This window comes from Zootoca vivipara, chromosome Z2 (assembly GCF_965207765.1).
Source record: "Zootoca vivipara chromosome Z2, rZooViv2.hap1.1, whole genome shotgun sequence".
In the NCBI taxonomy this organism is placed as follows: Eukaryota; Metazoa; Chordata; class Lepidosauria; order Squamata; family Lacertidae; genus Zootoca; species Zootoca vivipara.
The window spans coordinates 30,668,876-30,681,409 of NC_142585.1; the positions used below are offsets into that span (position 1 = coordinate 30,668,876).

Here is a 12,534-nt window from a genome sequence, read left to right on the forward strand (position 1 = left end):
TTTTGCAGATCCCATGTCCATTAGGCTTCTTACATGGCTTTGGGTCCAAGATGTTGATTCCTCAGCTCGCAAATCACTACAGTAATCCCATCAGAGTTCCCAAGAGCTGACAGCTTTTCAGCCTCTTGAAACAGAAAACGGCTTGTTCAGAGCCTCCCATTCACTCTTTTTTCCAGAGTGAATTCAGTAGCCAAGATTTGTCTATCATCATTTACCATGTAATCATCTTCACTGGCAGATCACCAACAAAAGACATTCAATTTACCATGTTCCTCCTCCAGCATGCCCCACAACTGAAATATCTTCATTCAGTCTTAAAAACACTTTGTACACCTCAGTCATGTTGCTTGTTCTAGGAAGCATGGTCCTTAAAAGACAGGACCTTGCCCCTGATTTGGGAGTGTTGGTACAAAGTTGAAACAGACAAGTTTGGATGTTGCCAAGTACAGTGGTACCTCGGTTTAAGTACACAATTGGTTCCAGAAGTCTGTACTTAACCTGAAGCGAACTTTCCCATTGAAAGTAATGGAAAGTGGATTAATCCATTCCAGACGGGTCCGCGGAGTACTTAAAGTGAAAGTACTCAAACCAAAGCGTACTTAAACTGAGGTATGACTGTATCTACATTTGAAAATGAAAGCAGCTTTTGTTTTGTTTTTACTCGGCAGGCTTTGGGAGACAGAATAGATTCCAAACGCTTTCTTCAGCATTTTTATTTATAAAAGTTTGCAATCAAAACAATTTACACCTTTTGCTCCCCAACTGAAACACACACACACACCAGCAGTGAGCTATACACAAGACTGGAGTTACAATTAAGATGGGTAGAGATTTCTTTTCATGCCTCCAGCAAGTGGCAAGACAGCAAGCAGAGGAAAACATGGATCATATATTAAAATTTAGTGTTTTTGGATAACATATCTCAGGTTTATTAAGGCAAATGACAAAAAATAAAATAAAAACTGCTCTTTTCCCAATGCCTCCCTCTTGACATACCAAAAGCTGGCTGTAGATAATCATCAAATCTAATGTTGGCACACACAACACGGATGGAGATTTACGCATAAAATTTATGCTTATGTGCACCTTTCCCAGACGGGTGGGCATGACTCTCCAAGCCTCTTAGCACCTGGATGAGTACAGACTGACATTGCTTGGACCCAGTTCACACACCTGAGAGTCTTCCTTCCCCACCAAGATGGTGGCTTTTTTGCAGCTGCCTTGCAATAGTATGTCTATATGGAGTTGGGACGTGGAAACCGCTTGCCCCACATCCCTACTTCTCAACCAAGGGGGGGAAGAAGAAGAAGAAGAAGAAGAAGAAGAAGAAGAAGAAGAAGAAGAAGAAGAAGAAGAAGAAGAAGAAGAAGAAGAAGAAGAAGAAGAAGGAGGAGGAGGAGGAGGAGGAGGAGGAGGGGGAGGAGGAGGAGGGGGAGGAGGAGGAGGAGGAGGAGAAACCAGGCTCCCATAGGCTGTGTTCTGAATGCTGAAGTCCTGACATATTAAAAGGTATTTACCACCACTTGGGTCACTTGGGACTTAAGACTGGGCAGCATTCCCATGTCAATTTCTGACTTGTTAGCCACAAAACACACACACACACAGAGAGAGAGAGAGGGAGGGAGGGAGGGAGGGAGGGAGGGAGGGAGGGAGGGGGAATCATACTGAGATTATTTGCTTATTTTTTCTTTCCTTTGTCCACAAGATTTGTAACAGTTAATTTGAGTTCTGTTGGAAGGGCAATAGTGGGTTTTCTTTTGCAGTTAGAAAAAGTATAATCTGCCCAATAAGTTGCAAGTAACACAAGGTACTCACAACACAATGTAACCTATAGACAGCATAACTCAAGCATTCTTTTCAGAAGTCACTCCAAAATACATTTGCATTTCAAGAGAGATAATTCCCTGTACGGAAGGAACCACTAACCTTGCATCACATCTCCACAAAGAATTAGGGGCGGCGGCAGCAAATCTATCGTGGACATGCTAAAGACCACAAAAATAAGCCTTTGCTAAACTAACATCCTCCAGATGTTGCTGGACTACAATATCCATCAGTCCTGGTGAGCATGCCTGTGCCGGTAGGGGATGATGGGAGTTGTAGTCCTATAGTCTCTGGAGGCAACAAGGTGTGTCATGGTTGGCATAAACTATTGCATCACTTTGTATAACTTCAAGGGCACATTCTCCGAGCATTCTCCCATCAACAGATAACACACATTTGAAAATGTCCTGATGTACAGAAGACAAAGCGCCAAGTGTTCTGATAAGCTGGTTAAGGTTGGGTATATTTTGCTATCTGCCTTTATCAACAGCTTTGATGGATCAAGACAGGATTTCTACTTTCTTATGCATCAGCAGTATTCTTCAGGAAGGGCAACACTGCCCCCTCGTGGGTACAGTATTTACAAGAGCAGACAGACATCAGTTGCATTCTCAGAGGAATCAGAAACACAAAAGGGACCTTCAGCACACTCCTGGGGACCAGTCCTGCCTTTGTCCAACACACAGCATAAATACAGGTAGATAAATTAGAGGGCAATGTTGGGGAAAGCCAGCAACTGAGAGGCTTAACAGAGACAGAAGCCACCTTCATTCATCCTTGAGGTCTCCACTGATTTTGTGTCACTATGGGGCAAAGGTGAGGATCATCCAGCTGATGACGAAATAGAAGAGGAAGATGGGGTAGACTGCGAGGGCTTTGCGATTTGGGGGCTGGCTGTCTGCCAGGAAAGCGGTGGATGCTGAAAAGAGAAGGAATATTTAGAATACACACAAACAGTTGAAAAAGCAGAAAATTGTGGTTGTATCCACAGCAGACCCAGCAGCACCTACATTTATTCTGTGCCCCACATGCACCCCAAAATCTTCCCAGGAGGACACTTCCCAACCCTCCAGAGCTTATGTGAAGGTGTGCAATGGGGAGCAGAGGTAACAAGAAAGTTATGTTCCATTGTCACATGCCCCTTGCATTAATGGAACAGGAACACTGGACACCAACCTGAAAATTTAGATTGCATTTTAAAAACATAAGAAGAGTCTGCTGGAGCAGGCCAGTGTCTCATCTAGTTCAGCATCCTGTTTGCAGAGAGGCCAACCAGATGCCTGTGGAGACCCTCAAGCAGTATCTGAGTAAAAGAGCAACTCTCTCCTCCTGTGGTTTCCAGCAACTGGTATTCAGAAGCATTGCTGCCTCTGATTGTAGAGGTAGAGCATAGCCATCATGGCTAGTAACCATGACTAGTCAATAGCCTTCTCCTCATCCATGAATTTGTCTAATCCTCTTATAAAGGTATCTAGGTTGGTGGCCATCACTGCCTCATGTGGGAGTGAGTTCCATAGTTTAACTATGAACTCTGTGATGGAAGGACTCCCTTTTCTCTGTCCTGAATCTCCAAACATTCAGCTTCACTGGATGTCCATGAGTGTTACGAGAGGGAGAAAAGCTTTTCTCTATTCGCTTTCTCTGTGCATTAGACAGCAGAACGCCAGAGTCAAACATGATACCAGCTGATAGAATTCAATGCAAGGAATTTGGTGAGACTTGTATTTTTCTTTCCTTTGTACCAAAAATGGTACACAGTAGGAAAGGAAGCTAAATGAAATGCTAACCCTGAAGAAAACCGGGGGGGGGGGGGAGCATCATTGCCACACAGACGAGCTCCGCTTCTTCTGTAACGTTTTAAAAAGCAGCTCTCCTAGCCACTTACTGATAGTGCTGAGCAAATCAAAGCTGTGAATTGGAGGACGCAACCCTGCTGAGCTCATGGGGGCTTTAAATGTGTGCATTTGCAGACAGGACTGAAAAGGTTCCAAACTGCACTTCCTTTTCAAACATACCTAGCGTCGACCAGGCAAACATGGCCACCACGACTAAGAGACGCACAATGAAGCCAGGAGTATCAGAGCTTGCTAGCAGGACAAGCCTGCAGACCAGGAGAGCCACCGTCAAGGGGAGGATGCAGTAACCCAGGACACAGAGGCTCTGAAAAAAGGATCTTGGGAAAGAAGAAACAGCATTAAATTTTGGGTGGGTGTCAGGAAGAGAAAGGGTAGGTGTATTGCACTCACTTCCGGAGCACAATGGTCAGCTTCTGGATTCTGATCTCCAGACAGCAGTCCAGAAGCATATTGGGGGGCATAAATTACCCCTCATGAATGGCCAGAGGCTTCACAACGAAGCTTATGCCATCTCACCTTAAGGGCTTTGTGGTTATGCGGTTTGAGAAGCACATATGACTAAGTGGCAGGGCAGCAGCTCTACTTTGGAATTCCCTGCCTACTGACGTCAAGCTCATGCCTTCCCTGCTCTTTTTGGCACCTGCTAGAAACAACTGTGTTTAGACAAGCCTACTCAGGCATGCAGAATATTGATGTATGTTTTAATCTGTTTTTAGTTTATTGGTTTTTTTTAAAAAAAAATGTTTTCAATACTGTCTACTCCCATTTTGCGCACATTCAAAGAACATGTGACTGTGCACACAAGTATCACCACAAACCCAGAAGTGGCAGGAAAAGGGGGCATAATGGGATGGGTTTAGGCACGCTCTGCCAATGCATGTGATAACTTGCAACGTAACCTTTGCCTGTAGTTCTTTTAAACTGTTTTCACTGATAATTTGATTGTTTTAGTATCTTTGTAACCTGCTTTGAGGTTTGTTTTTACAATCAAGCAGTGTATAAATTTTATGAAATAATAAGCATTTACAAACAAATATGAACACTGACATTTGAGTCCATGGGACACTGAAGCATAGTTCTGCCTCTTACAGCTGAAAAAGATTTCCCTTTTTCCAGAACGTGCAAACATCCAGCAGAAAGGGAGACTCAACATAGTCTATTATCAAATGACAATGCACACAGTGCAGCCTGCAGATGGCAGTCTTCATCTTTGGCAGAGGCCTCAATGGATATTATATTTTACATTATAAAAAAAGGTTTATTAAATAATCAACATATTTAACAACATAACGTAACAAAACAAAACAAGGAGTCAGTTAGTGGCATGCTATTAGAGCAGGGGTCAGCAACCTTTTTTAGCCGTGGGCCGGTCCACTGTCCTTCAGACCATGTGGTGGGCTCGACTATATTGGGGGGGGGGGGGATGAACGAATTCCTATGCCCACAAATAACCCAGAGGTGCATTTTAAATAAAAGGACACATTCTACTCATGTAAAAACATGCTGATTCTTGGATTGTCCATGGGTCCATGCCTACCCCTGTATTAGAGAGCCATTGTACATGGTTGGATAGAACACCGGAATGTGAAAAAGTTCAGTTATTTTATTTTCATCTCATAAAATTTATACACTGCTGCATTGTTAAAGAAAAACTTCAAAGCAGTTTGCAATCTAAGGTCAGACTATAAAAGGTTATTCTGCTAGCATGAACAGAGAGCACTAGTAATAGGGGGTATTAGTATGTAATCAGTACCAAATAAAGTGAAATTTGGTGGGGTCCAAATATGACCTTATTTGGTTAGGTGCTGCCTGTTGAAACATGTATCATGCATAAACGTTTCTGAAATTGGGATGCATAGGGCCTTCTGAAACCAAGTGGGAATGGGAAAGTCCAACATAATTTCTGCATCCCTGAGTGATAGTCAATTTAGCCACAGACAACAAATATATAATAAAGAGTTTTACAAACTAGTTTTGCATTGCCCTCTTCGGATATTGGAAATGAATGTGGCCTGGCATCAAGGTTGACTGGGCTGCCTACAATCTCAGGGATTTCTTGTTTTTCAAAGGGACTCTTTGTCATTACTCAAGCAAAAAAGGAAGATGTGGAGAACAGCTTTGCAAGGAGGACTGCCTCTCTCCCATCTCCCCAGACCCCTGCCACCAGAGAACATGGTTACAGCACCCACCCACCACACACTCACATGGTCCCTCCAAGCAGCTTGGAATTCAGTGTGATGACAACGGCTCCAAACCAAATGATGACAAAGACCTCTGCAAACTGGGGACCTCTGTCTTCCGTGCTATTTGCTGCTCCTCCCTGAAGCATTCTGGGGAAGGGGTGGGGAAGCAAGGGAATTAGATCAGTAGCAAGCAGCGGGCAAATCTGGAGAACTGGTGTGGTGGTTTAGGAGTGTCAGACTAGGGACTGGGAGAGACCAGGGTTCAAATCCCCACTCAGCCATGAAGCTCACCGAGCCAGTCACTCAGCCTGACCTACCACACAGGGTTGTTACTGGGATTAAATTAGGAGAGGAAGAATCATGTATGCCCCCACAAACTCCTTGGAGAAAAGGGCAATGTGCTGTAATTAAGTTAAATAAGAAGTCTGGGTGACATGCAGTTACTTCTTCACTGCCCTCTATACCAACAGAATTCACTGCCACATTGGTGCCGTGTCGAGGGAAGTGGCAGTTGAGCCAGTGTAGCATAATAGTTTCAGTGTCAAGCTAGGACCTAGGAGAGACCATGGTTCAAATCTTCCCATTTGGCCATGTAGCTCAGTGGGTGTGACCTTGCACTCTCAGTCCTGTTGTGAGGACAAAAGGGCAGGGAGGACCAGAATATTGTACACCATCTTGAGCTCCCTGGGAGGAAAATTAGGATATAAATGTAATAAATAATAAATAAAGTTTACCCTCTGCCAAAAAGGAGAAGCCCTTGTGCAGCCCATAGTCTGTTGCAGCAACTGCCAACACCCAGAGTAGGCCCCATATGAGGATCCTGAGAATCATAATCTTTAAAAATGCTGGCTTAAAAAAAAATATTAGTGTGGCATTGTTTTATTCATATTCTACATTGCTTTGGTTTATTATTGTAGCTTCAGCACTGCATTTGGCTGTTTCCCCCAACAAATCCCAGAGCAGTGAAGGGGAAAGGAGGAATGCAGGTACTTACAGGGCAAGTAAAACACACAGGACTAGAGGACCCCATAAATCCCCTGGAAGAAAAGAAAAAGAGAGAAAACCAATGAAGGGGGCAGGGGGAAGCTAAGGAAAAGCATGACTTCCTTTTCCTCCAGCCACTCACTGCCTCCCCAGTCACTCTTGATGTAGGGTATCAAATTGTTCATTTATTTATTTATTTATTCCTCATGTTTCATCCTAAAGGGCCCAGGGCAGGTTACAACATTAAAAAAGAACCTTAAGAAGAGTTTAAACAACTTGCAATCACAGAAATAAAATGGGTCTGTATCCTCTGAAGGCAGAGGGCTACCCACTGGGCCCCCTCAGCACCCGAAGGTCTGTAGGGAAGAAGGTGGCCTTTTGGGTATTTGGGGCCTGAGTTGTTTAGGCACAAATGTCAGGTTGAATCCCTGTATCAATACATTAAGTTTCAAATGGAGAATTTAACCCACCAAATATTTCACTTAAAACTTCTCTTCCATCCCCACCACACCTGAATGGTTACTCCTTATGCTGATTTTTAGACAGGTTAGTAAGAGAAAAAAGTGGATTTATTTCCACAGGTTTCAAAGCTTTGAAATGAATCTGGCACGTACAGTCTCTCAGGAGGGCACTGCTCTTTTTGGGATACATGACATGGACGAATTTCTTCCCAACTGCTTTCAGGTCCCGCATCTGAAAAGTTTGAGCAATGGGGTGTATTACTGGGCTGTACAAATTTTGCTATTAGAGCAATGCTAACCCCCTGCTCCGCCCCACAAACTGACAGGCTGGATGGGGTCAGGACGTGGCTCAGGTTCCTCTCTGTTGGGTTTTATCAACAGAGTGCTTCCACTGAGCTGAAGGCATGGTGAGCAGAAGCTACCATCTGTGGTTGCTGGTGCAGACCCACAAAACAGGGCATTTGGGTGGTAGAGCTGGGCTGCCCAAGGATTAACTGGCTCCTGGGGTACTCCAGATACTAACAATGGGTCTGATCCAGGCCTCCCTGCTATGTCAACAGCAAAAATGTCAGGTTTACTGTGACACACGCAAACCAACCCCACCCCCTCAGCCTGGAACAAGCAGCAAGACTCCTAGATGCCTTCACAGGAATGTAGGGGGCTGCCTTATACTGAGTCAAGACTCAGTATTGTCTACACTGACTGGCAGCAACATCTCTCCAGGGCTCCAGGCAGGGACCTATCCTGACCCTATCTGGACATGCCATTGGAGGTTGAACCTGGGACCATCTGCACACAAGGCTGTACCACTGAGTTATAGTCTTGATAAATGGCCTTGATAAATGGCATTCCATGTTAACATTAAGATATTGCGTTACAGACAATAAGATTGAGCTGTGATGCATTTATTTTCATGACTTCTGACAGAATCCCTACAAACTAAGCTTACTCTTGGGTTGCACCCTATGGCATAATCTAATTATTACACACCTATCAAGTGAGCAGTGTGCCAGAGCCACTTAAATTTCCACATTATTAATTACTGTAAAACACATCTTCGGTTGAAGAGGTGATGTGGTTTAGCCAACCCCCAAAATTAACCTGCATAAATTGCAAACACCCTTGGAAACTCGGAGAGCATCATTTTAAGATATTATTTAAATTTCTACCCCTCAGCCTCTACAAGACACTTACAATTGTGTCCTTAACCGGCTCATCCAGGGTGGAGTTGTCTTCATCTGGGGAACGAGATCCCACAGGAACTGTGATTTCTCCTTCTACTGGAATATCTTCCGATATTGACACATCTGCAAGGCCTGCAAACTGCATATTTTCAACACACTTTTAATTATTGTTATTATTAGCTTTTATGCACCACCTTTCTGCACCACCCAAGCCAGTTTACAATTTTAAAGGACTGAAACAAATGATGTAACACTTGAAGTTTAAGCATGCAAAAGTGGGGAGGGGTAGCATTCTTGGGGAAAACAAAATATACAATGTATGGTTATGATGGCCTTTTTAGGTCAGACTAAAGCTCTACACTGAATAACCGAACTGTAGAGCTGGAAAAGGACCCTTAGGGTCATCGAGTCCAACTCCCTGCACATCTCCTTGACAGGTGGCCATCAAACCTCTGCTTAAAAAAACCTCCAATGAATCATAGAATTTTAAGAGTTGGAAGGTACCCCCAAAGATTATCTAGTCCAACTTCCTGTAATGCGCTAACAGGCTGGAGTCGGACACCTGCAGAACATGGTGCTGTTACGATTCCAGCATTTGCCCACAAGATACATGCATGTTCTAATTAGGAGCATCCTATTTTACGCTTTTGCAGCTCTCATAGAAATTTAATAAATAATAAAATAACTGGGGGAGGTTATTGTTTTTGTTTGTTATTATGTTATGTGTTTTTGTGTTTTCATATTGTAAACCGCTCTATGAATCTTCCATGAAGGGCAGTATATAAAGTTAAAAAATAATAACAACAATAATATTCACTGACAAATATAGATTCAACAAAATTTGGGGGCTGTTTCTTAAAGTTGTTTTAAACTATTTTTAATATTGTGTTTCAATACTAAGCTTGTTTCAATTTTTGTTACCCACATATGACTGAAAGGCTGGTAATGATTTGCAGCAAGAATAATGCTGATGGCAATGCAGATTGGAACCACAGAGGGAGGGAGGCTGCAGTTATCACCCCCCCCCCCACTCGCCTCTTTTCAGTTTAAACATAAGAACACAACAACATTGTTGGGTCAGCTCGAAGGTCCCACTTTGCCCAGCCTCCTGTCAGCCTCCCAGGGAACCAACGAAGGAGGAGGGTGGAGAAGCCCGGAGCTGCCCTTCCCGAGTATTTGGCTGGTGCTCAAAGGTAGACTGCCTGGGACATGGAGGTTCGGCTGCCCTTGGTCTCCTCCCTCCCTCCGAGAGCGCTATGAGGGGAGTGGAGTGGGGGTCACAACCATTTTAGTCGGGCAGGAGGTCTTGGGGTCCAGGAGCGCCCTGCTTCTGACGTCATCCCATCTTGTGGCGGGGAGTTCCGTCGGTCAGCCCTGCGCCTGAGGGGGTCTCACGCCCTCCCCGCGGCCTTATTCAGCAGGTTCCCCTCCCCTCCCTTCGCCTCTCCTTCCGACCCACCAGCGGCTTTGTGCCTCCATCAGCCCGCATCGCTGCCGCTTCCTCGGCTGCCGCCATCTTGGACCCAGCTGCTATGGAGCTACGACGTGGCCAGCAACCACGCCCCCTACTGCGTGTGCGTCATCATACCGCGCCATCCTTCTAGTGTCAGGCGCTTCTGTTGCTATAGCAACGCAGGAGGCATAGGCCTGAAGCCAGAGGTGGGGTGCAGGGCGCGAGGCCGCTGGTGGGGAAAGAGAGAGCCGAATTTCTTATAAGGGAGCATAAGGGCCCCTCTTCTACTTCCCCACGACTCTGAGTCAACGCACACTATGTTCCCCCAAGTTTTGATATGACTATAAGAGACAGCGTCCCTTCCCCAACCTGGGAATTTGGACTATAACTCCCATCACTATCAGCTAGCGCGGCCGGCGGGCTGATTGGACGGCGCTGGACTGGTGGGGCGGTGGTAGCGCTGGCGCGGCCTGATGGGAGTTGTAGGCAGTGGAAGGTTGATGGACGTTAGGAGCTGTTTTGGTTAATATTACGCCACCTTTCAGGATATTAACCCCAGGAAGGTGGCTCCCAGGTATTATACTGTTATTGTTGTTGCTATTCTACCACCTCCACTAATACAGATCCATAGTATTATAGAATTGCAGAGGTGCAAGGGTACAGAGGGTCATCTAGTCCAACCTCCTGCAATGCAGGAATCTCAGCCATCGCAGGAATTGCCGAATGGGGGTCCACCTCTATTTGATCGGCGAGTCAGAAAATATAAAATCCCACATGAAACTGCTGAATTGGCAAGAAAGTGAACTTTTCCTGATTAATGTTTTGAGGGTCAAAACCACAGGAGCTACAATTTATGCTTCAGATCCATAATCATAGCTTTCAAGCATGTACTGTATCTCCAATAATAAAACCACACTTCTGCAAAGTGGAAAACGAAGGATACAAATTTATTTCATTATTGATTACATTTCTATCCCAACTTTTCCATTCAAGGAGCTCAAGGCAGCATACATGATTCTCACCATTCTCATTTTGCCCTCACAACAACACTGTGGGATAGGTTAGGCTGAGAGGCAGTGACTGACCGGTCACCCAAGGTGGTGCTCAGTAGACATGGCCAAGTAGTGGTATTTGAAACCTGGTCTCTCCCAGGTCCTAGCCCAACACTGACCAGCACACTACCGGTACCACTGGGTTAAGTCACATTTTTTCAGTAAAAAAAGAATAGCATCAAAGTTCTGTATCTTAAACTAGCATCAGTGTCAGGATGCATATTTATTTCTTTTACTATTTGCCTGAATTTTGCTCCATTTATGCAACATTTTAAAAATTCATTTCCTGTTTTTAAACCAATAGTCAGGCTAGTCAGTGGCTCTGGCCTTGACCCACCAAAAGCCCCCAGAGCCTCCTTTTATGCATATGTTTATGAATTTGTGGGGTGCCTGGAGTTTCCTAAGTTCTGATTGCCGGACACTGTGTTTAGCATGGGTAAAATACAGGCCAAACAAATCTTCCTGCGTCCAGGCCAGCCTGAGTCATTAAGCAAACAAAGACAGAGTGATTACTATCAACAAGGTCAGTGGTTCGAATCCTCGTGATGGGGTGAGCTCCCGTTGCTCTGTCCCTGCTCCTGCCAACCTAGCAGTTCGAAAGCACATCAAAGTGCAAGTAGATAAATTGGTACCGCTCTGGTGGGAAGGTAAACGGCATTTCCATGCGCTGCTCTGCTTCACCAGAAGCAGCTTAGTCATGACCCGGAAGCTGTACACCGGCTCCCTTGGCCAGTAAAGCGAGATGAGCGCCGCAACCCCAGAGTCGTCCGTGACTGGACCTAACAGTCAGGGGTCCCTTTACCTTTACCTTTAAGAGACAAAAAGGGCAGAGTTTCAGGAGGGAGGGGCAGAATTGGAGTGGGCGATGATGTAAGCTGAAGGAAATTTATGGTAGTTAACATTTGGAAAGCAGTTTGCCAGCTAGAGAAAGCGGGGTCAGAACACAATTGTAGGCTGGCAGTTTTGGACCCAACATTGCAGCCAACGAGAGAGTCAGAACCCGTTTTGAGTGTAAGGCTTTGAATCCCTCCATAGTATGCTCAGGTTGCATATATATGTAAGTAAACTATAAACATGCAGTCTCCTGTTTTGTGAGCTTTCACAGTATGTGAACATGCATGGACCAGTTTTGGACCCAGAAGAGGGTGCAACGGAGCAGGGTGGGCTTATGTGCACTCTGCCAACACACATGATGACCCAGAAAGTAGTCCCCAAGCAAAATGGGGGTTGCTTACATCATAAAGACACCACCGTCTCTGCTGTGCCTCATTTCAAAGGACATGTGAGCCTGGAATAAATGCCTGTTACCCCTGGAATCTTGCACAGCTGTGGAGATTGGGGTGGTGTGTAACAATATGATGGGAATGATCTGTCATTTAATACTGTATGTTTAATACTGCTGAGCAGAAAGCTTCCATTCCAGTTAACAGGCATAGATAGGTTTGTTTTCTACACATTTGTCTAGTCTAATCCTTGTTAAAGCCCATCAGTCCTAGTCACTATCTCCACTAATGCAGAACCATGGAATTGTAGAGGT

The 12,534-nt window shown here is 44.9% G+C and overlaps 1 protein-coding gene across 1 annotated transcript; it reads right to left on the reverse strand.

Annotated features, from left to right (window-relative positions):
- Window positions 1-695: 695 nt before the first annotated feature.
- Window positions 696-10,103, reverse strand: YIPF6 (Yip1 domain family member 6). Its single transcript, XM_035113847.3, has 7 exons — window positions 9,952-10,103; window positions 8,503-8,631; window positions 7,462-7,540; window positions 6,858-6,900; window positions 5,885-6,010; window positions 3,840-3,997; window positions 696-2,743 (listed from the first exon to the last, which is right to left on the reverse strand). The coding sequence occupies exons 1-7, from the start codon at window positions 10,006-10,008 to the stop codon at window positions 2,628-2,630; spliced, it is 708 nt and encodes a 235-aa protein (XP_034969738.1). The 5' UTR covers window positions 10,009-10,103; the 3' UTR covers window positions 696-2,627.
- Window positions 10,104-12,534: the final 2,431 nt, after the last annotated feature.